General features: G+C 38.9%; 1 protein-coding gene across 5 annotated transcripts in view; it reads left to right on the top strand.

Annotated features, from left to right (window-relative positions):
- Positions 1-27823, top strand: part of ARHGAP6 (Rho GTPase activating protein 6) — a 703646-nt gene that overhangs the window by 654551 nt on the left and 21272 nt on the right. For all 5 annotated transcript variants that reach the window (XM_069063000.1, XM_069063001.1, XM_069063002.1 and 2 more), the window contains exons 7-9: positions 1073-1223; positions 4921-5069; positions 13761-13940. In XM_069063000.1, coding sequence (XP_068919101.1) covers positions 1073-1223; positions 4921-5069; positions 13761-13940 — 480 coding nt within the window. The remainder of the gene's footprint in view (positions 1-1072; positions 1224-4920; positions 5070-13760; positions 13941-27823) is intronic.

The following is a 27823-nucleotide window of genomic DNA, read 5'->3' on the forward strand; positions in this document are numbered from 1 at the left end:
CTCAACATTTTTCCAAGAAAAAAAGTAGAGACTACTTCCCCATGGTCACACAAAACATTCAGTGGCAGAGCTGGGCTTCAAACTCAGGTCTTTGGATTCAAAATCCAACAGTCTTTCTACCATGCCATGTTGCCCTCACTTAAAATATCAGGAAATTAAAGCCCAAGATACTGAACAACTTGCCCTAGTCACACAAGTATTAATAGCAGAGATAGTTTTTAAATCCACAACTTCTAATTCCAATCCCTTGCTTTTAAAAATGTGTTTGCTTTTGTTTCTCCATGCTGCTGCTTCTTAAATTGTCTGTCATCTTTTTGAAGATTAGGACGAGGATGAAATGCCCCTGGGGTTGTCCCAGGGTACAGGGTTGGATATATATATATATATCAGCTACCCATAGTACATTCTAAAGTCTGAGCCTAGGGCATTTACCAAGCTATTAATATTTCCCTAAAAAGGGCTCTAAAGATGCTTTCACCTGCGTTGGCTCCAGGGCCTTCGCTGTAGCAACCCTTGACTGAGGGAGAAGTGTCTATAATCAAGCATCTGCCCACTTCCTGTGGGTATCAGGTTAGCCAGGGGAGATCACTATAGCTCTTCGTAAACTGTCAATGGTATGATCAATCTTTTTTTTTTTTAAGCAATTGGGGTTAACTAACTTGCCCAAGGTTACATGGCCAGTTATTTTTTGTGTGGGTGTTAAGTATCTGAGGCTGGAACCAATCCCAGGTCCTCCCAACTCCAGGGCCAGCGCTTTTACTCACTGTGCCACCTAGCGCCCCTGGTCTGATCAATCTTGACCTGGATTTAGCTACAGTCTACAAAAGAATCATTTAGTCATCTCATTAGTGGCATAATGCCAGAATATTGTGGGATCCCTGGCTACTTGACCTTTTTTATAGGAACTGAAGGGGAATCTCAGCCACCTGGTCTACACAGCCTTGCCCCAAAGGGGCAAATCTGGGAGTCAAACCAGTGATATCTCCCCTTTGGGCATGGCATTTCAAAGGGCTGGCCACCTGACGGAATTTCCGAGTGTTGTAACTGTCCTTTGCATCCTCATTTCTTCCAGTTACGTGAGGAATTCGACCGTGGTGTTGATGTTTCGTTGGAAGAGGAACATAGTGTCCATGATGTGGCTGCATTGTTGAAAGAATTTTTAAGGGACATGCCAGACCCCCTCCTCACCAGGGAACTCTACACTGCCTTCATCAACACTATCTGTAAGTCCCAGGCTCTGTTCAACTGTTTGACTCCTACAGCCAAACCTCATTGTGTCTTTCTTGATGAAGCATTTTTGGGGTTGGGTTTTTTTTGTGTTTATTGCCTTCAATATTCATAACTCTGCCTATTGAACAGCCCTTCTGGGGGATGTTTTCATGATTTCTTAGACTGAATGGGAAAAAATTGCAGTAAATGTTTAAAACATAATGAAAATACCTTCAAATGATTCCCAGAAGACTGTGGAATGCAGAAGATGCTATCAAGTGATATTAATAGTCCTACCAAGAGAGTCTCTACTTTATGTGCCTAGGGATAAAAAGTTTCTATCCTTGTTATTATAAGAGAAGCCACAAGGTGGTAGGTGAATAGAAAGGGAAATATGAGAAGAGAGATTAAAACCCAGTATCTCCTCTTGTAGGAGTGTTGTTTCTGGTTTATTTTTATCTTATTTCCCAGTTGCATATAGCATGCATTAACATTTGTCTTTTGAAACTTTGAGTTCCAGAGTTTTTCCCTTCTTCCCTCCTCACCCACCCCCACTGGAAAGACAAGCAATTCAACATAGGATGTACTTGTATAGTTATGCAGAATATTTCCATAGTAGTTATACTATGAAAGACTAACTATATTTCCCTCCATCCTATCCCACCCCCCATTTATTCTATTTTCTACTTTGACCCTGTCCCTTTTCAAAAGTGTTTGCTTCTAACTACTCTCCCCCAATCTGCCCTCCCTTCTATACTCATCCCTCTTATCCCCTACCCCCCTATTTTCCTGTAGGGTAAGATACCCAATTAAATGTGTATGTTATTCCCTCCTTAAGCCAAATTCAGTGAGAGTAAGGTCTTCCCCTCCATTGTGACAGTGTCCTCTTGCCTCTTTTATATGAGATAATTTACCCTAATCTATCTCTTCCTTTCTCTGTGCAATATATTCCTCTCTCACCTCTTAATTTTATTTTTAAGATATCATCCCTTCATATTCAACCCATCCTGTGCCCTTTATCTATGTATACATGTACACACATATGCACATACTCACATATATATTTATATACACATACACCCTCCTATGCATACATATATATGTATGCAAACATATATGCATATATGTTCCCTTCAACTATCCTCATATTAAGAAAAGTCTTATGAATTACACTTATCATGTTTCCATGTAGGAATGTAAATAGTTTAACTTTAATAAGTTTCTTATGATTTCTTTTTCCTGTTTACCTTCTCATGCTTCTCTTGCTTCTTGTAATTTAAAGTCAAATTTTTTATTCAGTTCTGGTTTTTTCATCAAGAATGCCTTAAAGTCCTCTATTTCATTGAATAACCATATTTTCTCCTGAAGCATTATACTCAGTTTTGCTGGGTAGGTGATTCTTGATTTCAATTCTAGCTCCTTTTACCTCCAAAATATAATATTCCAAGCCCTTCAATCCCTTAATGTAGAAGCTGCTAGATCTCATCTTATCCTGAGTGTGTTTCCAGAATAGTAAAATTATTCCTTCCTGTCTGCTTGTAATATTTTCTCCTTCATCTGGGAACTCTGGAATTTGGCTATGATATTCCTAGGAGTTTTCTTTTTGGGATCTTTTTCAAGATGAATATGGGTGAATTCTTTCTATTTCTATTTTGCCTTCTGATTCTAGAATATCAGAGCAATTTTCCTGGAGAATTTCTTGAAGGATGATTTCTAGGTTCTTTTTTGATCATGGCTTTCAGGTAGTCCAATAATTTTTAAATTATCTCTCCTGGATCTATTTTCCAAGTCAGTGTTTTTTCCAATGAGATATTTCACATTGCCTTCTATTTTTTCATTTGTTTGAATCTGTTTTATAGTATATTGATTTCTCATAAACTCATTAGCTTCCAATCGCTCCAATCTGATTTTGAAGGAATTATTCTCTTCAGTGAGTTTTTGAAATTCCTTTTCCATTTGGCAAATTTGACTTTTTAAGGCATTCTCCTCATTGGCTTTTTGGACCTCTTTTGTCATTTGAGTTAGTCTACTTTTTAAGGTGTTATTTTCTTCAGAAATTTTTGGGATCTCCTTTAGCAGGCTGTTGACTTGCTTTTCATGACTTTCTTGCATCATTCTCATTTCTCTTCCCAGTTTTTTTTTTCCATTTCTCTTACTTGATTTTCAAAATCCTTCTTGAGCTCTTCCATGGCCTGTGACCAATTCATATTTTTTCTTAGAAGCTTTTGATGCAGGAGTTCTGACTTCATTGTCTTCCTCCATTTCCATGCTTTGATCCTTTTTGTCCCCAAAAAAGGATTGTATGGTCTGATTACACTTCCTCATCTTGCCAATTACTTGACTTTTGAGCTACTTTGCCATGATAGAACTCTGCTTACAGAATGGAGAGAGCTTTGTCCCAAATTGCTGGGGTTTTTGCAGCTGCCAGAGCTATTAGTTGGGTGCCCTCTCTACAGCCCCCACAAGCTCTGGCTCACTGGCCACACACCCCAGGACCACCACCCAAGACCACAATCCAGATCCAGGCAGGTCAAAGCAATAGCAATTACTCTCTGAATGGTGGCTTGGTTCCCCTATGATCTGCAGGCCAGGAGCTCTGAAAGCAGCCACAGGACATGATCACACCTTTGCTCCTTCTTGCCCAGGGGCAGGGGCCAGACTGCTCTGTTCCTCCACCCTTACAACAGAGTTCCTGACTGACCTTTTATTTTCTCTTTGGCCTTTATGGGTTGAGAAGTCTGGAATCCACCACAGCATTCACTCTCCTGAAGTCTGCTCTGGCCAATATGGGCTGTCCTGGGGCTGGAACCATGGCTCACTAGGGACTACCCTCAGCTCCCAGCATGCTGCAATACACCTTTCCTGTCGGCCTGCCAGGCTGCCTTCAGCAGGAGATTTTTTTCTCTCTGTCTCTTTGTGGGTTCTCTAGCTTTAAAATTTGTTTAGAGTCATTTTTATAGGTATTAGAGATGGTTGGAGCCAGAGCCCACACCAAGTTTGTGTTTTTTACTCCACCATCTTGGCTCCACCCTTTGTTTAGATTTTAAAGCTCTACACAACCTTGCCCCAATCTATCCTTCCAGAGTCAGTGGACATCACTCTCCCTCTTGCACTCTCCTTTGGAACTCCATCTCCTACCTCCCTGCCTTTGCACCAGATATTCCTCACACCTGGAATCTACTTCCTTTTTACCTCTACCTCATAAGAGTCCCTCTCCTTTTGAAGATGTAGCTGAAACCTCACCCTGGGAGTCTGTTAAGAGTAGGTTACTAGGATCAATGAACTTTCATCATAAGTATTTTGATAACTATTTCATTGTAATTGGTTTCCTTTGTGATCCTATGTAATTTATTTTATGCATTTAAAAATATTATTCTGAGAAGATGTCAATAGGCTTTTATTGACTGCCAAAAGGATCCATGACACAAAAAGATTAAGGACCTCTCTTCTACACAAAACCTTTCTAATTCCCCCAGTAGCCAATATCCTCCTTTACAAACTACCGTTATGTTTAACAATGTTTTGTTTGTATTTATTAACTCCTTATTTGTGTAGTTTTGCCCACCTCCCATTAGAATTCAAACACCTTTAGGGTAGGAATTGTTTAATTCTTTGCTCTTGTATCCTCAGAACTTAGAGCAGTGCCTAGCAGGTGCCTAATAAATGCTTATTGCTTTTTAGAATTTTAGCTTGCTTTTTTCTTTGCCTTAGTGTTAGATCCTGAGGAGCAGCTGAGCACCTTACAGCTTCTTGTCTACCTTCTACCTCCCTGCAATTGTGACACCCTACACAGATTGTTGCAGTTCCTCTCCATGGTGGCCAGACACGCGGAAGATAATGTTGACAAAGATGGACAAGAGGTATTTATGTACAGTTCAGGGTCAAAGAGAGATTTAACTAATTCACATGCATATTTGAAGAGTATGAAAAAAAACAAACCGTGATGTGAAAATTCACGTAGGGTCGAGATGACTACCTTTTAGTCCATTCTCTCCGCCATAAAATGTCATTCATCTCATGAGATCACAGCTCTAGGGCTAAAGGAGAACTCAAAGGCCACATAGTCCAACTAGATCCCTCAGTTTACAGATGAGGGACCTGAAATTCAGGGAAGTTGTGACATGCCCAAGGTCATACAAGTCGTAATAGCAGGTCTTCTGAATCAGAGCCAGTGCATTCACTTTCCACTACTCCATGCAAACAATGTCATGCTTTCTTTGGAGTGTTTACTTCCTATTCCTTTGGAAAATTCAAAATCAATTGCTCAGTTGACAAGAATTTATTAAGTATCTCTCATTTACTAGTGACAGTACTGAGTGCTGGAGATACAAAGAAAGGAATAATAAAATAAAACCAGTCTTTATTCTTAAGAAGCTCACAGTTTAATGGGGGAGACAACTTACAAATAGCTGTGTACTATAAAAAAAAAAGATATGTAGAGGATAAATTGAGAAGTGTAAGAGGGAAGGCCTAGAGATTAAAGAAGATTGGAAAAGGCATTTTTGCAGAAGATGGGACTTCAGCTGAGACTTTTTAACTCTTTATTTATTTAATCTGTAATTTATGGACTAAACAAGCATTTCCATAATAGAGTATAAGTAAAAATGATGATTGCATATGAAACTGCAAATCTATTGTGTATAACTTGCTATTCCTTTTAGATATATAAGAAAGTATGATGTACATCTCTTATTTTTCCCTTTTTTTCTTCCTTCCCCCTTCTGCCCTAGAGATGGCTACTGTTAGACACAAATGAGTGTGTATTTAAACATACACATACCTTCCCACTATATATGTACTACATGAATACACATATGTATGTATTATATATGTGTGTGTATGTATAGAAAATCATTCTATGCATACTTCTTTTTATTAGGCAGACAGCATCTTCCTTCATATGTTCTTTGTAGTTAATTTGGGTACTTATGAGTCAAAATGACTTATTCATTCAAAGTTATTCTTAAAACAATATTGTTCTTAGCTGAGACTTGAAGGAAGCCAGGAAGAGGAGATGAAGAGGCAGTAAATTCCAGGGATGGAGATGTCAGTCTGTTGAAATGCCCAGAGTCTGAAGACAGAGTGTCATGTTCAAGGAATAAGAAGACCAGTGTCACTGGGTGGCAGAGGATTGGGATAGGTGTAAGGTATAGGAAGACAGAAAAGTAAGAAGAGGCCAGATTATGAAAACCAAAACAGAACTTAAGTCAAATCCCCAAGAGAGGATTAAAAAAGCCAATCACAGGATTTTATCTTTGCTCCTAGAGGTAATAGGGAGTCATGTGAGTTTATTGAATAGAGAGGTTTACATGGCCAGACCTGTTCTTTAGAATATCGTCCTGAGTTAGAAGACTGTCTGAAAACTCACTACAGTTGTTTTAAGTAGTGATATTTTACTCTGTACATTGAGGGGGTTTTTCCTTCTGTGTGACAGACCCAGAGTTTAAAAGTTGTACTTACCATGCTGGAGAAAGGGTAATAAGAGAGTGCAAGAATTTCTATTCAGTGAATTTGTTATTCTGAGTATTTGCATACCTCATATGTCTAGGACAGTCTCTCTGCTGCATGCTGTCTGGTTTATTGCTGGGCACTTGAAGGAAGAAAATACTTATTAAATATAGCTATGTGCCAGGCAGTTTACAAATATTCTCTCATTCGACCCCCCAAACAATCCTGTGAGGTAGGTGCTATTATGTTTCCCACTTTACCATTGAGGAAACTGAGGCAGAGAAAGGTTAAGTGATTTGGCCCAGGGTCACACAGCTAGGAAGTGTCTAAGGCAATATTTGAACTCATGGCTTCCTAAGTCCATGCCCAGTTAGTGCTGTATCCACTAGATGCCTCTTGAGGACACTTCCTAGTATCTGTGTATCTATACTCCTATATCAGCAGCTGCATAGATTTTTTATTAGAGCATCCTGCTTTTGGTCAGGGGATTCTGGTGCTGGGAGGTCTAGGTCTAGTTAGGAGAAACAATGTGAGAAAGAGTCTTTTTCATCTTGGTGGTTTGGAATAACACTCAAGGGAGAGTCAGGAACTGTTGGGTTTGGCTCTGTGCTTTACTGCATACTAGATAGCTTGGCTAGTCTGGCTTCTTATTATCTCTCTGCATTTCCATTCCCTAATCTGTAAAGAAAAAAAAAAGCAATGCATATGCACTTGCTGTAAACAGAATCCTTTCTAAATTGTATACTGTTATATGAATGTGAACTATTATTGTTTCACCTTGGTAAGAATACAGCATAACAGCTCCTCCCCACCATGCTATGAAATTCACCCTTAGACTTCAAGAGGAGAATGGAATGACACATTTAACATACAGCTATCCCTTCCACATTGCAACTTTCCCCCTTGTGGTTTTGATATATATAGCATAAATGAGATTTCTTAGGAAGACATAGGAAATCTCATTAATTAATTAAATTAAATTAATATGGAAAATAGTCCCCAATATATAACGAAAGCTTTTATTCCATATGAAATTGTCATGGCTAAAATTTATGCTAATTAAATAAAATGTTGAAAATTTCATTTCTGGAAATATGAATAGTTAGTGAGATTTCCTATGTGTCCAGACTTTAGCGACATCTTGTATAATGAGCTGGCATAAGAAATTAAATGGGAATTTTAGGGAAGTTTTGTGGAAGCCACAGACGACATGCAAAAAAGCCAGAAGATGACACAGAAAAAGTTTAGAAACTTAGAAATGCATAAAATATATGTATAGTGTTATATAATATCAGCATCTTTTATCTTTTAATACTATAATAATTCAGACTTCTTCTCCGGTACTAAGGAAGGATCAAAAGATTTTAAGAAGCTATTCTAGATCATGGGGGTGCCTGTGCCCCTTTGGGAGTCGTCCATGCGCCCCCCCCCCCAATGTGAAAGGGATAACTAGCTCTTTTCACTTAAAAATAACCTTGTTCATTGCAGTTCTCTATTTCTTCAGATCTATTGAGTGTCCCAAAAGTCTTCAGGCAGTTTTAAGCTTTAAAGTTAGAAACTTTAACATCATTATATGATGATCAATTATGAATAACTTAGCTCTTCTCAGCAATACAATGATCCAAGATGATTCCAAAGGACTTAGAAAATGCTATCCATTTCCAGAGAAAGAAATGATAAATTCAGAATGTAGATTAAAGCATAGTATCTTCACCTTCTTTATCTTTTCCATGTTTTTTTTCTTCTTTCACAACATTATTATGGAAATAAAACCCATTTAAAATTCTTACCTTATTACATAAGGGGACTCAGGGGGAGAATATTTGAAACTCAAAAATTTTTTCTAAAATGAATGTTTTAAATTGCCTTTATATGTAATTGGAGGAAAAAATGAAAATGCTATTTGAAAAGAAAAAAAGTTTAGAAGCTTTAAAGTTAGAAGCCCCGTATTTCTGGGCTTAGGGGACTAGTTTGCTATGAAAGCTAGCTTCTCCATCTCTCCAAAAGGCTAGTAGTTATTACTCAGGATTAATCATTTAATTAACAAAAATTTATTAAGGAAGGGGTGGCTAGGTGTCACAGTACATAGAGCACTGGCCCTGGAGTCAGGAGGACCTGGGTTCAGATCCGGCCTCAGACACTTAACACACACACACACACACACACACACACACACACACAAACCTAGCGGTGTGACCTTGGGCAAGTCACTTAACCCCAATTGCCCTCCAAAAAGAAAAAAAAAAAGAATTTATTAAGGACTAAGTGCTGAGATTATAAAGAAAGGCAAAAACAAGTTCCCTGCCTTCAAGCAGCTAATATTCTAATGTGTACATTTTAAAAGATACATACAAAATTGTTATTCAGTAACTTTGGTCCTGTCCAACTTTTTGTAACCCCGTTTGGGGTTTTCTTGGAAAAGATACTAGAGTAGTTACCATTTCCTTCTCTGACTCATTTTACAGATGAGGCAACTGAGGTAAATAAAGTTAGGTGACTTGCCCAGAGTCACACAGCTAGTAAGTGAGGCCAGATTTGAACTCAGGTCTTCCTGGCACCAGACTGGGCAATCTATCTACTTTGCCACCTAACTGCCCATAAAAAACTATTACCAGCACCCTGCTGTCAGTCAATTTAAAAGTTAATCAATAAGTAATTATTAAGCACCTACTATGTGTCAGACACTATGCTAAGCACCAGGGCTATAAAGAAATGCAAGAGATAATCTCTGCTCTGTAATAGAGGGGATACCATGCAAATGTCTATGTACAAACATGGTATATACAAGATATATTGGAAATAATCAACAGAGGGAAGGAGCTAGAATTAAGAGGACAAGATAGGGAAAGGTTTTCTGCAGAAGGCTGGATTTTAGCTTCATCTTGAAGGAAACCAGAGAGGCAAAGAAGAAGAGATGTGGAGGGAGAGCATTCTAGGTATGGCTAACTGCCTCCAAGAGAAGAGGTACTGATGTATTTTTCTGCTTATCTTAATTTCTTTGTTTTGTAAGCAATCTCCAAGCTGATATAAGGAACACTGAAAATTGCCTGCAAGGTACAATGGAAAAGCATCTGATGGCCACCTACATTCCTGTTCAGACCACATTGCTTTTGACACCTCTGATGCCATGTGACTAGATGTTTGGCCTTTGAACTATAGATATAGTAGAAGTTTTACTTTGTTCAATATAACTTGAGCAAGAAGAATCCTGTCTCATTGAATCCATTATTCAGTTATTTGACATTTTGCAAATAATTATGGCTACTAAATGTCCCAATGTTTATTTTTACAATGGAAAGAATTAGAAAGGCAAGAAGGCACTGTAGGTAAGAGTGAAAATGGGGCTCTTGTAGAGAGAACTGCTATGTTGGTAGGTGTCTTCTTACTTATAACCTATATGTGTGTGTATATATATATATATATATATATATATATATGTGTGTGTGTGTATATAGGTTATAAGTAACCCCAAAATATATATAATAAAAATTGACAGCTAGGTGGCACAGTGGGTAGAGTGTCCAACCTGGAATCAGAAAGACTCATCTTCCTGAGTTCAAATCTGGTCTCAGACTTTTACTAGCTATGTGACCCAGGCAAGTAATTTAACCCTGTTTGCCTTGGTTTCCTCATCTGTAAAGTGAGTTTGAGAAGGAAATGGCAAGTCACTCTAGTAGGAAGGCACATTAATTCTAAAATAATGGAAAGTCACCTAGGAAAGCTTGACTAACACCTGAATCTGCTACTACTTTTTTGGTATTCCTATTAAAATAATCATGATAATATGCCTAACAACCCTTTAAGGTTAACTTTATGGGTATTATTAATCTTGTTTTATAGATTAGGAAACTGGAGCCAAGAATTTGGCCTATGAACAAATAGATAGCAAGTATCTGAGGTAGCATTTGAACCTAATTCTTCTGACTCCCAAGACCATCATTCTTCTTCACTATGCCATGCTGTCTCTCAACTCCTCCATGAAAGGGAAGTGTATATATTTATATATAATATATTAATATATATGTATAGAGAGACAGAGACAAAAGTGGCATAATTTCCTCAAATGAATAGCTTATATACCTGTATACATTACATTCACATAATAATGCTGTCTGCCCTAAATTCCCTTGCCACTTGCAGTGCTTTCTTGCCTTTCAGATTGTTTCTATCACAAAAATACAAATTGAAATATTTAGGATCCATAATTTTGTCACCCTGCTAGTGAAGCTTTGGAACTTGATAGGTAGAATAGTTATCTGTCCTAACAACTATCCATTAACAAAAGCAATTTTCTTGGAAACATATTTTATCCTGGAACCAAAGAACCAAGGGGTGAGATCCCATTGAAATTATTTCCTTCTGGGGAAGAGAGAGATAGCAAAGAATGTGGAACCATTAGGTTAGAAATCTCTAAATAGGTTATAAGTAAGAAACCACCCGTACAAGAGCCCCATTTTCTCTCTCACCTACAGTGCCTTCTTGTCTTTTTAATTCTTTCCATTGTAAAAATAAACATTGAGACATTTAGTAGCCATAACTTTGTGTCACCAGGTATATCCCCTTCTAGTACTTGAAGTGTAGAATAATGCCCCCCCCCCACCTTCGTCTATCCCATTGGTCAAGTATTCATTATGAAAAATAGCTCTGGAAATTATCTTCAGTAGCTCTTTGGAAAGAATGTCAAACCTAGATTTGGAAGACCAGGATTGGAGTCCCAATTTTGCCACTTATTAGCTGTAGGCATGTAATTCACATTTCTGAGTTTCCTCATTGGTAAAATATATATAATAATAATTGGCAGCTAGGTGGCACAATGGATAGAGTGTCCAGCCTGGGATCAAGAAGACTCATCTTGGCCCCAGTTTCCTACTAGCTAGGTGGCCCTGGGCAAGTCACTTAACCCTGAATTGAGTTGGAGAAGGAAATAGCAAGTCACTTTAGTATCTTTGCCAAGAAAACCCCAAATGGGGTCACAAAGAGTTGAACATTATTAATCAACAAAAATGGAAAAACAAAATTTGTGTTTGTGTCTGTGTGTGTAGTATAAATGGTGATGATGGTGAACTCATATTTCCATAGTGCTTTAACATTTTGAAATATGCTTTCCTTAGTACCCCACAAGGGTAGATAATACAAATGTGTTATCCCCAATTTATAGAAAAGGAGTCAGTGAGGTGAAGGGATTTATCCAGTGTCACATAGCTAGAAAGTATGAGTCACAACTTGAACTTAGTTCTTTTGATTCCAAAATCAGTGCTCCTTCTATTACATACCTTAGGGGAATGTAAGGGGGGAAAAAACCATTTGAAGGCTGTAAAACACCCTGTGGTCATGAACTGTCATGTGATTGACTAAATTGTCTTTGCAGTTTCTGGACTTTTGATCTTGGATTTCATCAGTGTAGGGGATTGCTAGTATAGGGCCTCCTTCCATTGATGTACATCAACAAATTGTAACTTGGGCTCTTAATGAGTTTCCTGGATGGCTGTGTTTAAGTTACCCAGGTTCTCCTGTCTCCAAAGTCAACCCTCTATCCCTTATACTATACTGTTTCTCTGTGTCTTCAACATAGGTAGTGAATTAGGTAATTCAGAATTTTATAATCCCTCTTGGGGTCTGAATTATCCAAATAACTAGGCAACTGTCAAGCTTCTGATGAACATGGCATTTTTTTGCCACAGGTTAAAAAATATGTGGAATTAGATTTGGGATTCAATAATAATTATAGGCTTTAAGCAACTTTATTGTTCCAGCTTTTCTAAAACAAATAAAATACTACCAAACCATAACACCCATAATATAGTGATCAACAGCTGGATTTTTTGAGGTTTTATGGGGAATATTTCATACCCCCATTATAGTAAAAGAATATGGATACAAGGGAACTTATTGTATGAATATTCTTATTCTGTAAATTGTTTTTAAAATCTTTTTTGAAAGCTATGAAATGAGGAATTTCTAATGATACTTTAAAACATAACACTCAAAAAGCTTTGAAATTATATATTATGATTGGATCATTCATTTGAATTTAGTTGTTTTTTTCCATAACCCATAAATTTCAAATGGTAAAAATGCTACTGCACTTGACACATTTTAAGGAAGGAATACAAAAACAGAAGAGGGGCAGGATGGGTTAGGAGGAATGGAACAACTGTGTAAGTATGATTTTCTTTGCAATCTCCACTGCCTACCCAACAGACTACTTGAACTTGGCTTTAGTCCATTCACCTGAAAATGCCTTGCTTTCTAACAATAAACCAGTTGGAGCACTATCCTGGAAGTGCCAGGCCAGATGCCAGCCCAGTAGTTTGTAGGGCGAGGATAGGGGTCAGTTCAGTTTTCTGGAGTACCCATTGAGTTTGACATTTTGAACCTAATCCAAGATTTCCTTCGATTGCAAGGACAAATGGAGTTCATTACAGGAATGAAGGCTATCACCCATCAGTGAAAGGTTCCTGGGTTTCCAACTAGTCTGGGCCAGTAAAGTATGAACTCTGTTAGGATAACAAATATGAAGAACAATAAAGTCAGGTTTTCTTAACTACTGGCTAGGGGTGTGACACATTCCTTACTGGACATTTTCAGAATTGGTGACAGAAAAATGGAAACTTATGTATTCTCTTAGTTCCTATTTTGATTAATTTTGCTTGGAAGATATTAAGGAAATGGAAAATAATGGCACTTAGCAGGCAGCATGGAACAGTAGAAAGAATGATGGCTTTGAAGTCAGAGAATCTGGATTCAAGTCCTGTCTCTGTTTGCTTCCTATATAACCTTGAGCAAGGCACTTAACCTCAGGACCTCAGTTGCTTAATCTGAAAAATGGGGTTGTGGCTGTTGGACTAGAACTTTAAAGCTCCATCCCCACTCTACATCTATGCCCTATGAGCAATTAATCAATAACCATTTATTAAGCATCTGTTATGTACCAGGCACTGTGCTAAGCACTATGATGCTCATACAGTCAAACAGGGATTTTGTAGACAATGTAAAAGGAGAAAAACTTAATAGAAAAGAAAAGTAGTAATGATTGGGACACCACTAGGGACTCTGAAAAGCTAATCCATTAAACTAACTTATATTTGTTATTGCTGCCCTAGGTCACTGGGAACAAAATGACATCACTTAACTTGGCCACCATATTTGGACCTAACCTGCTACACAAGCAGAAGTCTTCAGACAAAGAGTTCTCAGTCCAGAGTTCAGCTCGAGCAGAAGAGAGCACAGCTATCATTGCTGTCGTACAAAAGATGATTGAGAGTTATGAAACACTTTTCATGGTAGGGGACTCTTCCTTGTCATTATATCTTTACTAATTGGCTTTTACCCTTTGCCTCAAGAAAATCAAAGGCTAATCTGGAAGATGAAGTTGAGCTTCCTTCTGAATAGGGGCATTGTTGCTGGGTCTGACTCCTTGTAACCCCATTTGGGGTTTTCTTGGCAAAGACACTGGAATGGTTTGCCATTTCTTTCTCCAGCTCATTTTACAGGTGAGGAAACTGAGGCAAACAGGAATAAGAGACTTGCCCAGGGTCACACAGTGTCTGAGGCTGGATTTGAACTCAGGAAGATGAATCTTTCTGACTCCAGGCTGGACACTCTATCCACTGTGCCACTTAGATGCTCCAAATGAATTTGCTTGGATAATTCATAGTCACTCAAGGTATAGTAATAAGTAATGGCTTTGTTCTTCAACAAAGATGCCAGACCTTTTCCATCCAAGTGCCCATGGTTACCTCAGAGCTTCAGGGAGCCGTCCTGCTGCTATTTCTGCCATTGCTTAAAATTTTTTTTGAATTTCTGTCAGTCTATAGTACATTCTTTTGAATAGCCTCAAGTTGTGGCAAATCTTTATCCTTTAAGTAGAGATTTCATTTTTTTTAATACTCAAAAGTCATTTGCATCCAAAGTTGGTGAATCTGCTGTATTTCTTCCAAAACATTTTTTCACAGAAACCATAGTATAAGCTGTAAAAACTCTTTTTTTTTATTATACAACTTTTTTTATTTTTTTTTCTAATTTAAATGCTTTATTAACTGCTGATTTACATCATTCGTTTCCGCCAGATTTTGAGTTACAAATTTTCTCCCCGTTTTTCCCCCACCCATCCCCCCAAAACAGCAGTCCCACAGGATATCCCCACCTCCAATCTGCTCTCTCCCATATTTTCTCCCATACCCGTTTCAACTTTTCCAGTGGATCTCTATGCCTCAGTGCCTGTATATCTTTTTTCTTAATTACATGTAAGATGGTATTAATAATAGTATATATATATATATACACACACACATATATATATATATATTTGAATATTTGATTTTAAAACTTTCAGTTCCAGATTCATTCCCTTCCCCCCCTGCCACCCACCCCCACTGGGGGGATAAGCAGTTCAGTATAGGTTGTACATGTGTGGCTAATGCAAAACAATAACATAGTAGATGTATTGTAAAAGACTGACCATTTTTCCCTCCCTCCCATCCCACCTCCCACTTGTTCTATTCTCTACTTTGATCCTGTCCCTTTTCAAAAGTAGGTGCTTCCAACTTCCCTCCCCCCCAGCCTGCCCTCCCTTCCATCATCTCCCCTCACATCCCCTTCCCCCCCTATTCTCCTGGAGGGTGAGATCCCCTATTTAGTGTGTATTTCCCTCCCTTCTCAAGCCAGATTCAATAGGAATAAGGTTGACCTATTCCCTTTTGCCTTCCTATTCTTCCCCTCCATTGTAACCATTTTCCCTTGCCTCTTCTGTATGAGATAGTTTGCCCCACTCTGTCTCTCCCCATCTCCTCCCATTATATTCCTCTCACCTCTTAATTTCACCTTTTAAGTATCATCCCTTCCTGTTAAATTGGTCCCGTGCCCTCTATCTATGTATACCTGTAAACATATATATACACATTCACTTATGTATTCATATGCCCGCATACCCTCATATAAAGACATATATATATTTCTAATCCCTTCAACTACTGAGAAAAGTCTCATAGGTTACAATTATTGTTTTTCCATGTAGGAATGTTAATAGTTCGACTTTGGCCAGGTGGCTCAGTGAGCAAGAGCACCGGCTCCAGAGCTGGGACGACCCGGATCAAATCCGGGCCCAGAGACTCAGCACCACACCCAGAAACAACAACTGGCCATGCAACCCCGAACAAGCCACTCAACCCTGATTGCTTCAAACAAAAAAATAGTTCAACTTTGATAAGTTCCTTATGATTTCTTTTCCCTGTTTACCTTCTCATGCTTCTCTTGCTTCTTGTATCTGAATGTCAAATTTTCTATTCAACTCTGGTTTTTTCAGCAAGAATGCTTGAAAGTCCTCTATTCCAATGAATGACCATATTTTCCCCTGAAACATGATACTCAGTTTTGCTGGGTAGGTGACTCTTGGTTTTAATCCCAGCTCCCTTGACCTCTGGAATATCACATTCCAGGACCTTCGATCCCTCAGTGTAGAGGCTGCCAGATCCTGGGTTATCCTGATTGTGTTTCCACAATATTCAAATTGTTTCTTCCTGGCTGCTTGTAATATTCTCTCCTTAATCTGGGAATTCCGGAACCTGGCTATAATATCCTAGGAGTTTTCTTTTTGGGATCTTTTTCAGGAGGTGATCGGTGGATTCTTTCAACCTCTATTTTGCCCTCTCGTTCTAAAACATCAGGGCAGTTTTCTTTGAGGACTTCCTGGAGGATGGTTTCCAGGCTCTTACTTTGGTCGTGGCTCTCAGGCAGTCCAATAATTTTTAAATTATCTCTCCTGGATCTATTTTCCAGGTCAGTGGTTTTTCCCATGAGATATTTCACATTGCCTTCTATTCTTTTATTTGTTTGGATCTGTTTGACCGCATCTTGATTTCTCATAAAGTCATTAGCTTCCATTTGCTCCAATCTAATTCTGAAGCAATGATTCTCCTCAGTGAGCTTTTGAGATTCTTTTTCCATCTGACAAATTCGACTTTTTAAGGCATTCTTCTCCTCATTGCCTTTTTGAGCCTCCTTTGCCATTTGAGTCAGTCTGTTTTTTAAGGTATTATTTTCTTCAGTCAGGCTGTTGACTCTCATTTCATAATTTTCTTGCATTGTTCTCATTTCTCTTCCCAATTTTTCCTCCACTTCTCTTATCTGCTTCTTAAGGTCCTCTATGGCCTGTAACCAGCTTGTATTTTCCTTTGAAGCTTTTGGTGCAGGAGTTCTGACTTCACTGTTTTCCTCCTGTTCCATGCCTTGCTCCTTCTTATCCCCAAAATAGGAGTGTAATGTTGGAATCTTCTGTCTGCTTTGTTTCCTTTGCCTGCTCATTTTGCCACTCAATGATTTGACTTTTGGGCTTTTTGCCACAGTAGGACTCTGCCACCAGACAGGGGAGTTTTCGTCCCAAATGATGGGGTTTTCTCAGCTGCTGGAGGTATTAGATGGGTGCCCTCTCCACACGCTCTGGCAAGCTGGACACACACCCCAGGACCTCCACCCTAGACTGCAATCCAGATCCAAGCAGGTTAAAGCAAGAGCGATGACCCCTCAGACTGGTGCTTGGTCCCCCTACACTCTGCAGGCCAGGAGCTGAAGCCGCCACATGGCGCTGGCAGGCTGTGCTGGCGTCTCAGTGGTTTCTCACTCTGGGGGTAAAAGCCACACACTCCCACTTCCTGGGTCCCAAAGTCCAGACTTCACTGGCCTCTCACCTTGTCCTTCTCATCTATGTATTGATAAATCTGGAAACGGCCACAGCTGCTGCTGATCTGGAGTCCCTCTGGCTGGCGGCTGGTCAGGCCCGCCCTGGGGCTAAAGCCTCGGCGTGGTGCTGGGCTCGGCTCCCAGAGCGCTGCGCTTGCCGATTCCTGCTAGCCTGCCGGGCTGTCCTCAGCGGGAGGTTAGCTTCTCTGTGTCATTTTGTGGGTTCTGCCTGTAAAAACTCTTATGGAGAAAAAGGGCTGTCATGGTAGATAGCCATGGAAAGAGCATTGGTCCTGGAGTTAGAGAACTTGTGTTGGAATCCCAACTCTGTTGTTTATTACTGTGATGTATTAGGCAAGTTCCTGGGTTCCTTCATCTGAAAAATAAAAAATAGCTTTGGACTACATGGCTTTGAGATTCTTGATCTATAATCATATGGTAATTTTTTCAGATGGCCCCAGAAAGCAGAAGTAGGAACAATAAATTTGGGAGTGTTTGCTCATTCATTCAATAAGCATTTATTAAATACCTATTGGGTATGTTATGTGTATTTTAGCTGAGACCTGAAGAAAACTGGAGAAGCCAGGAGGCAGAGGTAAGGAGGGAGAAAGATCCCAGTATAGGAGGAAGTCAGTAAAAATGTTAGGAGATGTACTGTCTTGTGTGAGAAACAGCAAGGAAGCCACAGTCTCTAGAGCTTGGGTATGCTCTGGGTTAAGTGAGGCTATGCTACGTGGATGGCTTTGATTTAAGAAGGAAAACTTCCTGATAATAAGAGCTTTCCAAAAGCAGAAAAGACTGCTTCAGAGGGTGGAGAATTCCCCTTCCCAGGAGGTTTCTGAACCAAGGTTGAATGACCACTTTTGTTTGTTGAACCTTTTTCAGATATAGGTTGAATTAGATACTCCTTCCAATGCTGAGATTGCGACTGATTCTGAATTCACTCCTTTTGTGTTGCTCAGACTTTACAAGAGGGCATCTTCTCAGTCCCTGAGGTTAAAAACTCCTTACTCTCCCCATGTACCCCCACCTCTATATCTAAGTTATTGCTATGGCCTATCCATTTCACCTTTGCATCATCTCTCAAATATGCCATCTTCTTTCCTCTGACATTACCACCACTCTGGTGTAGACCCTCATCACTTCATGTCCCGATTATTTCTTTTTGGAGGGGCAATTGGGGTCAAGTGACTTGCCCAAGGTCATATACGGCTAATAAGTGTTAAGTGTCTGAGGTCAAATTTGAACTCAGGTCCACCTGACTCCAAGTCTGGTGCTCTATTCACTGTGCTACCTAGCTGCCCCAATGTCCTAATTATTTCAATAATCTGGTAGTGGGCATGCCTTCCTCAATTTTCATAAAATGCTAGTGTAGTCATATCACTCTACCCCCTCACTCAGTAAACTCCAGTGGTTTCTTGTTACTTCCAGGAACAAGCACAAAATGCTCTGCTAGGCATTCAAAACCCTTCATAACCTATCCCTTTCCTATCTTTCTGATTTTCTTACACCTTACACCTAACACATGCTTTTCAGTCTAGTGACACTGGCTTCTTGGCTGTTTTTACAAACAAGACACTCCAGATCTTGGTTTCTGACACTTTATCTGTCTTCCATACCTGGGATGGTCTCCCTCTTCAACTACTGACCTCTCTGACTTTAAGTCCCAAGTAAAAATTTTTTTACATGAAGCATTCCCAAACCCCTCTTAATTCTAGTGATTTCCTCTTTAAATTATCTCCTATCCATCTTATATAGCCTGCTTTGTATATATTTGTTTGCTTGTTATCTCCCCATTAGATTGTAAGCTCCTTGAAGGCAAGGTCTGTCTTTTGACTCTTTTTTCTTCCCTAACACTTAGCACAGTGATTGGCACATAGTGGGTGCTTAATAAATATTTATTGATTGATCAATTGACATTCAAGGATTTCTGTATAATTAGTACAACTGATTGATTGGGTTGAATTCTGGATGAACAATGCTACTAATGTCAAAGGATAGAAACTTCATTTCTTCTTGTGTGTTTTTTGACATGCACATCACCTTGGCACTTGAAAATAATTGTGTCTATTTACCTCAGACTGTTAATCAGTTTTGCTATTTTGGTCTTTGATTCTCTAGTTACTGGTATTTTTAATCAAGTTGCCAATAGACTACTGTTAATAAAATGAACTAAAAAACACATTTCCTTGGGGTACAAAGGCTCTTTATAAATCTCAGGACCAAAATGTACATGGACTTTGGAGAATTTTCTAGATTAGTATAACCACATATGTCCATCCCAAAATAGCTTCTTTAAATTGAATCTATATATTTCATTAATACCTAACTATCCAGATACACATATATTTAAGAAAGGAAAATTAGCATTGACTCAGTATCTCTCCTAGGCCCCAATGAATTGAACTGATATCTAATATCACTGAGCCAAGAGCATGGCAATGCTCTAGTGACTCTGACTTCCTCGCTGTTCCTCACACAAGACATTCCATCTCCCAAAATTTTCACTGACTGTCTCCCCTGTCAGCATCTTTCTCCCTCCTTACCTCTGCCTCCTGGCTTCCCTGGTTTTCTTCAAGTCCCATCTAAAATCCTCACTTCTGTAAAAAGTCTTTCCTAATACTTCTTAGTGTTAGGTCCTTCCCTTTGACATTATCTCCAATTTGTGATGTTTAAAAAGTTCAAGACACATAGTTTCTGGGTAATTAATCATTTTATTAATAATACTAGCATATTACCAATAAAATGGATCAGTGACACCCTCAAATGCCAAAGAGGAAGCATAGTGATGGGCTCACAGTTTATATGCCCTTGGAAAAGTGAGTGCTCCTGAGGTTGCTATTCAACTCTCATTGGTTAACAGTGAAAGAATGAATATTACCATGAGAGATGGACCTGTTCTAAAGGGGGGGGGGGACTTTGATTATCATTTACTTCTAAATTGCCCAGACTGGGGCAATATAATCAAAGAATTCATCCCCACCCAAACCTACCTTAGATTAAATTCCTTATAAGGTTGGGTGGGATCTGACCAAGATTGAAGAGAAAATTAATCTGTTCTCATTATCATCAAAATCCATTTATCTTGTATATATCCTGTTTGTATTTAATTGTTTGGATGTTATCTTCCCTCCCCCCCCCCCCCCCCCCCCCCCCCATTAGACTGTGAGCTCCTTGAGGGCAGGGGCTATTCTTTACCTTTCTTTGTATTCCCAGCACTCAGCACAGTTCCTAGAACTGAGTAGGTCCTTAACAAATGCTTGGTGATCTGACTTGGGGGAAAAAAAGAGAAGAGAGATGAAGACCTTAGCAAACCCAGGAAAGAAGCCAGAAAAATGTGTACAATGATGCCTTGTGGCAACCTCCAAAAGCAACTTTCCTACTCCTAGGTTGCTGAGAATGGAGGGCAGTAGACATGTTAGAGATGACAGTTGAGAAGAAAAGAGGAGGAGGAAGATGATAGAGAGCTGCTGTTTGCAAAGGGGAGGGAAGGAAATCAAAAGCATAAAGTTGTCTATTATGAGACTCACACAAGAGGAAAAGAGAGGGATATGTTCTATTGTGGTTAATTGTGGTTTACAAGCATAAAAAAGGTCTAGCTTTCTAGAACCTGAGCAGACTAATATCCATCTCCCTAGTGTAGAGAGAATGGAATTCAGAGGATCTGGATTCAAATCCTGCTTCTAATGCTTTCATCTTGTATGACCTTGGGCAAGTCACAACTGTTTTGGGTCTCAGGTTCCTCATTAGTAAAATGAAATTGGACTTATATAGCATCTTCAAACTCTAAGTCTTTGATCCTATGATTCAATGATGTACATTGTACATGGGTGAAAGGACTTCCCATTGAGATCCTTGAAAATAAGTCAAGGTATTGACTAAAGCTATCCTGTTCACTTTATCAAGAACCACAATAATTTATCAAGTGTTTACTGTATGCAAGGCACCCTGCTAAGCATCGTTATCTTGATGGTGATGAGTGAATAGTTAAACATGATATTACCATGAAATCTGACAATAAAGATTGAAAAGAAATCTAAGACATAGAAATTGTTACTTTTGTCATCTTTGCAGAAAACCTTCCCCTATTAGCTTACCAACACAACTTTCTATTGTAACTAGGCATTCTCTGAAAATTGATCCCTGCTGAACTTGAATAATCCATATTGACTTTGGCAATGAAATGGGGACTACACTGAAAGGTGTTACTGCTGTTAACAAGGGCAAATGCGCATTAGTCTTGGGAAATGAACTACAGAGAACCCTTAGTTCTTCAGAAGGAATCTACATCATACTATAAAAATGCAGTAGCATATTTTTTCCTACTAGTACTGCTTTCTCAGAGACAGAAGGAGGAAAAAAACAAGGCCCACTCCATCCATCTATGATTGCTGGAATAAACCAGGCACAAGTGGGAAGGCCAGGGTGTTCCCATCAAGCAGCAGCATCTCTCTGAGCTGGGGAAGAGCCCCCTGCACGTGGGAAATTCCAAAGGAGAATTACTGAGAGCAAGGGTCAGATTCTGGGACCAGAGCCTGAGCCAAGCTTTGTCTCCTATTCTCTTCCTTAGCTAATATGAACTTTTTGGCACAGGCATCTGTGCTTGCAAAGTCAAGGAGAGGATGGAGACAACCACCCAGTTAATCTAACTAGAAAATACCCCAATCTTAATTGTTACAATTATCTGGTTATTTATTCAGATTAATTACCATTTCCCCCCTATTTCCCTAAGTGTAAAGATTGGTTCTAATTTAGCATTCTTTTTTAGTGGTGTCTTAGCTTTGAGCTCTATTTCCAAGGCCATGAAGGGGACCATTAGTTTCTACATGGTTAAATAAAATAAAATAAAACAGAAGAAGAGAAGGGAGATCCACTATAGGTAAAATCCCATCCCAATGGGTACCTTGTAAAGAGGTTATTTTGTGGGCCCAGCAGATGGTTCATAGGATCAGGACTTTGTTGATCTGATTACAACAGATTGTTTATATCAAACCAAGTGCTTTCTACTGGTCTCTATCCATTTAATCTCACATTTCTATAATGAAGGCACTGTGTATGATAGGCAAAGAGAAGAGAAAATTGAGTTAGTTTATACATTAACAAGTTCCAGTCCTGAGGCAGACACAAATGAAAGATATATAACCTCTTAGAGTTTTATTATATCCCTCATTGTTGTTGTTCAGTCTTTTTGGTTGTGTTCTACTCTCTTTGACCCCATTTGGGGTTTTCTTGGCAATACTAGAGTGGTTTTCCATCTCCTCCAGCTTGTTTTACAGATGAAGAAACTCAGGCAAACAGGTTCAATGACATGCTCAGGATCACACAACTATTAAGTGTCACAGTCCTGATTTGAACTCAGAAAGAGGAGTCTTCCTGACTCCAGGCCTGGCCCTCTATCCACTATACCATCTAGCTGCCTCACCTACCTCATATGAGTTATTATTAACACTTCTGTTTTACCTAGCTTTTGATTGTAGATTTAGAGTTGGGAGCCATGGAGTCTAGCTCCTTCCTTTTACAAATAAGGAAACTAAAGCCCAGACCGATTAAGGTATTTCTGGAGGGGTCACACAACTAGTAAGGATCTGAGATGGTATCTGAAACTAGATTGTTTTGATTCCAAATCCATTGTTCTGTCCACTCACTGCATTTTCCTGCTTCTCAAGATGCTACCTTTCTTTCCCATTTACTTCCTCCTTCTTCAGACATCTCAAACACCAATAAAAAACTGACCAAATCTCACAAGTGAGCCACCCACAACCACTGTTCACACGAAAGGATGCTGGAGATCAGAAAAGGAGATTGACAGCGTAGTTTGTACCTCCCTAGTCCTTCTAGTTAGGTACCATCATTTTACTAGTCTAATTCAGTGGAAAGAAACAAGACCTAAATTCAGTTTATTTCCAGATCCTGTAGATTAGGAATAGGATGTTTAGCATCCTGTTTGGATTAGCTGAGTGTAACCATAACTTATAGGGAGATTTTATCCATTTGTCATGGCAATTATAAAAGCATATTCTTAGTCAAAAAAGAAATGTTGACTTGGTGGAAAGGCCTTAGTAATGAGGACTGATTGGAGGGCCCTGGGAACTGCTTTCCAAGCAATTCTGTTAATTACTTTCTTAGGGAAGCTTAGAAAGTCAATGAACTTCCCACTTCTCTCCTCAACTATGTATTCTAGAAGAGAAGCCTTGGTCATTCAGGGTTTTTAATTTGGTCTGGAGGACAGGCTATACTGCAGGTGGGCCTTCTTTTTTTTAATACTATTTTATTTTGTTCTATTTTTTATATTTTATTAATTTTTTGTTTTTTTCTTTTTCTTTTTTTTAAATTAATTTGTTTATTTTTAGTTTTCAACATTCATTTCCACAAGATTTTGAGTTACAAATTTTCTCCCTGTCTTTCCCCTACCCCCACCCCAACATAACAACCCTTCCCCCAATCTGCTCTCTCTTATATCCTCCCCCATCTCCCCTCTGACTTTCTAGGAGGGCAAGATGTATTTCTATACCCCAGTGCTATATGTCTTATTTCGCAGGTGGGCCTTCTTAATCCTGATGGTTTTATTCTTTTATCTTTGGGGTGTTTGTACTTTGAGACAGGACAGGGAAATGAAAATAACTTTTTCTTCTTTAGAGACATCCTTGCAATTAAAAGAAACACATTAGAAATCAAGAGAGTTGACTCTTAGTGTTAGCATCTCCATAGAAACATCTAGAAAGAAAACCCCAAATTACTAAAAAGGCAATTTTATGACTGACAAGCAATGAGGATGCCTTGAACTAAAAGTACAAACTAAAGTTTTGTGGGGAGATTTTGTTATTTAAACCAGCTCTCTCACTGATGTGAATTTTCTAGTAAGTTTTTGAGAGTCACATTCATAACAATTTAATTTTTCTAAATACAAATTTCTAATTGGTAAGAATAAAAGAAATAGTCATCTTTGAGACCTTTATTTCTAGAGTAGCTGTATGGAGGAAACAAACTCTGCAAAATGTACAGGAGTTCCTCCTAGTGATCCCAGCCAAGAAGAAGAAATGTATTTTTCAAATTTCCAGGGATTAAAAGGAAAGGACAACTTTGTTTATAATGATAGCATGACATTTGTACTACTTACAAATAGAGAAACATCTGGACCAGAGCATGTAAACACAGAACTCCTCGAAGAGCTACAAAACTAGGCTATCATTTGATTTTTTTCTTTAGTCAAGAGCAAATGAGCAATTACATACCCACATGCATTCATACATACATGTGTATATAGAGACATAGAGATGCATATTTACATATATGACAATATTAATATTGTTATCTCTATGTAGTACCCACTAACAGAAAATACAGCGGTTAGGTGATGCTATAGTGGATAGGGTGCTGGGCCTGGAGTCAGGAAGACTCAAATCTGAGTTCAAATTTGGCTTCAGTTACTAACTAGCTGTGTGGCCCTGGAAAAGTCACTTAACCCTGTTTGCCTCAGTTTCCTCATCTATAAAATGAGCTAGAGAATGAAATGGCAAACAACTATATTATCTTTGCTGGGGAAACCTAACAAGGTACCACGAAGAGTTGGACACAACTGAAAAAATAATGAAATAACAGATACAATATATGCATTTCTTGCTGGGTATCCATTTTGCTCAGTACTACACTCCACATGGGAAATTGTTCTGTGCTCTTGCAGTTTCAACTCATTCCATTTGAAAGGAACAGAGAAAAGGAAAAACTGAGAGAGAAGAGATCATAAAATCATAGACCTGGAGCTGGAAGAAATTTCAGAGGCCATTTAGGCCAGCCCCTCCAATTTACAGATGAGGAAACTCAGGTCCAGAGGGTTGAAATGCCGTGGTCCCACAGGTACTAAATGAAAGAGTCAGGATTTGAAACCACTTCCTCTGACCCCAAATCCTTTCCAATGAACCAGGCATTCAAATCCTTAAAGAACAGGAACAATAGAGCAGTGGAAATATATGCATAGTATTCAACCATATATATAACCAGTGTAACTTGTCACAAATCCTGTGGGTGTTTGTTTATTGGAATGATGAGAGTAACTGGAGCCAGGTCATGATGTGATAGCTTCACAAAGGAATGGCTCTTGGGGTAGGTTTTTGCAGGGGGAGGGGTGTATGTTTTAATGAAGAGGAAGTAGAGGGGGTGTTCCAGGTTTGGGAAAAATGGAATGAGCAAATACTCAGAGACAGGAACAGATGAGTCATGTATGAGGACAATAAGTTGGCTCCCTTAGCTGGCTTTACTAGCTGGAGCATAGCAAGAAAATCACATTTAAATTATGGGGGGGAGGGGAGGAGGAAAGAGGGAGGACAGAAACCAAAGGAAGAATGATTCAGGAGAGGTGAGAGAGTAGAATATTCACTAGATTGGGAAACACAAGACCTCCATGGAAGACCTCTGTCTATCAATTCAGCCATTGGCCAGACCAATATTTTTCTCCTCTCCATTTTAATTTCCTCATCTTAGTGAGGTAGGATGAATAGAAGACCAACTTTGGACTCAGAAAGACCTAAGTTCAAGCCTTGCCTCTGACACACATTAGCTATATGGTCCTGGGCAAATCATTTTAACTTTCATGTGCTTTGGGTATCTCTTTAAGACTAAACTAAAGAAACAGAAGTGTGTTCAGAATGTTTTTACATATATAAACATATTTATGTCCATTGGTAGCCATGGGGATGGGGGCAAAGAGGAAAAAGGAAAAAAAAAAAAGCTCCACGATAACTTTAATATATATTTAAAAGGAATAGTAAGTTGTACACAATAGATTGCAGTTTCGTGAACAATGATCTTTTTTTTCTTTTCTAGTGTTATTGAAATGCTTGTTTTATTTCTTAAGTGTAGAAAAAAATAACATTTTAAAGACTAAATTATAGATTTAGTGAAGTCATCTATGTGAGTGAAGAAGAGGACTAGTAGCGGAGGCAGGTTAGTTACAGGCTCTTAATTAACTTGTTTATTTTTACAATGTCATGGTTGTTTTTGGCAATCTGGTAAAACATATAGATGCCTTTTCAGAATAATGTTTTAAAATGTATGAAAATTTAAAGGAAACCAGTTATATTAAAACCATATATTAAAATATGGTTATCAAAATGTATTTTTTAAAATTCACAGACCCCAGGTTAAGAATCTCTTATTATGGTAGAAGGTGGCATAGTAGATAGAGGAAGATTCATCTTCCTGAGTTCAGATGTGGTTGTGTGACCCTGGGCAAGTCACTTAACTGCATTTGCCTCAGTTTCCTCATCTATAAAATGAGCTAGAGAAGAAAATGGCAAACCACTCCAGTATCTTTGTCAAGAAAATCCCAAATGAGGTCACAAAGAGTTAGACACAACTGAAATGACTAACCACATTATGGCAGAAAGAACAATGGAGTAGGATTCAGAGGATCTGACTTTGAATCTACTAATAATCATCAGCATTTACAAAGTAATTTAAAATCTACAAAATACTTGACATATTTTATACTTATAATAACTCTGTGAGGTAGATGCCACTTTACATATGAGGAAACTGAGGCTAAGAGAGTTTAAGCAACTTGTCCAAAGCTAGTAAGTATCTGAGACAAGATTTGAATTTGGGTCTTTCCAATTCCTGGGTCACCTGGGTCTGAAGTCAGGAAGACTCATCCTCCTGAGTTCAAATCCAACCTCATACACTTACTAGCTGGGTGACCCTGGGCAAGTCACTTGATCCTATTTGCCTCAGTTTCCTCATCTGTAAGATGAGCTGGAGAAGGAAATGGCAAACCACTCCAATATATTTTCTAAGAAAACCCCATGGGGCGGCCAGGTAGCACAGCGAGTAAGAGCACCGGCTCCAGTGTTGAGAAGACCTGGAGATCGAATCCCGGGTTCAGACACTCAGCACCACACCCAGAAATAACTGGCCGTGTAACCTTGAGCAAGTTACTTAACCCCGATTGCTTAAAAAAAAAAAAAACCCAAAATGAGGTCACAAGGAGTTGGACATGACTTAAAAACAACTCAACAGCAATGGCTTTCCAGTTCCAAATCCAACCCTAAATGCATTGTAGCACTTCCCTGCTTCTAAATTTATAGATGCCTCTACATTTTATCCATAATAAAATTAAGATTCAGAGAATTTAACTTGCCCAAGGTGACCTAGTTACTAAGTAGCAGACCTTGACTCTGAGTCTGGTATATACCACAATACCTAACCAGGTATGGTTCCATCACTCTGAGGTATATTAAGAGCTCTGTTTGGTTCACTCTTTTAATTTTTTGATATTCTTGACTGTTCTGCCCTGTTAGACCCAACCCTGGGTAACTCTAACTTTGCACTTCTACTTCTGATAAGCCCAGAGCATGCAGAAGAAGTCATGAAAGCTTTATAACTAGATTTGTAACTAAATTATGCTATCTAACTTTAACTAAACCTCACAACATTTTTATTCACCACCATCACCCTTTCACCTCATGACCCCATTCTATTTCCAGGTACCCTATCT

Source organism: Petaurus breviceps, unplaced genomic scaffold (assembly GCF_028583685.1).
Source record: "Petaurus breviceps papuanus isolate PSGF00001 unplaced genomic scaffold, PetGlider_PUasm1.0 90515, whole genome shotgun sequence".
In the NCBI taxonomy this organism is placed as follows: Eukaryota; Metazoa; Chordata; class Mammalia; order Diprotodontia; family Petauridae; genus Petaurus; species Petaurus breviceps.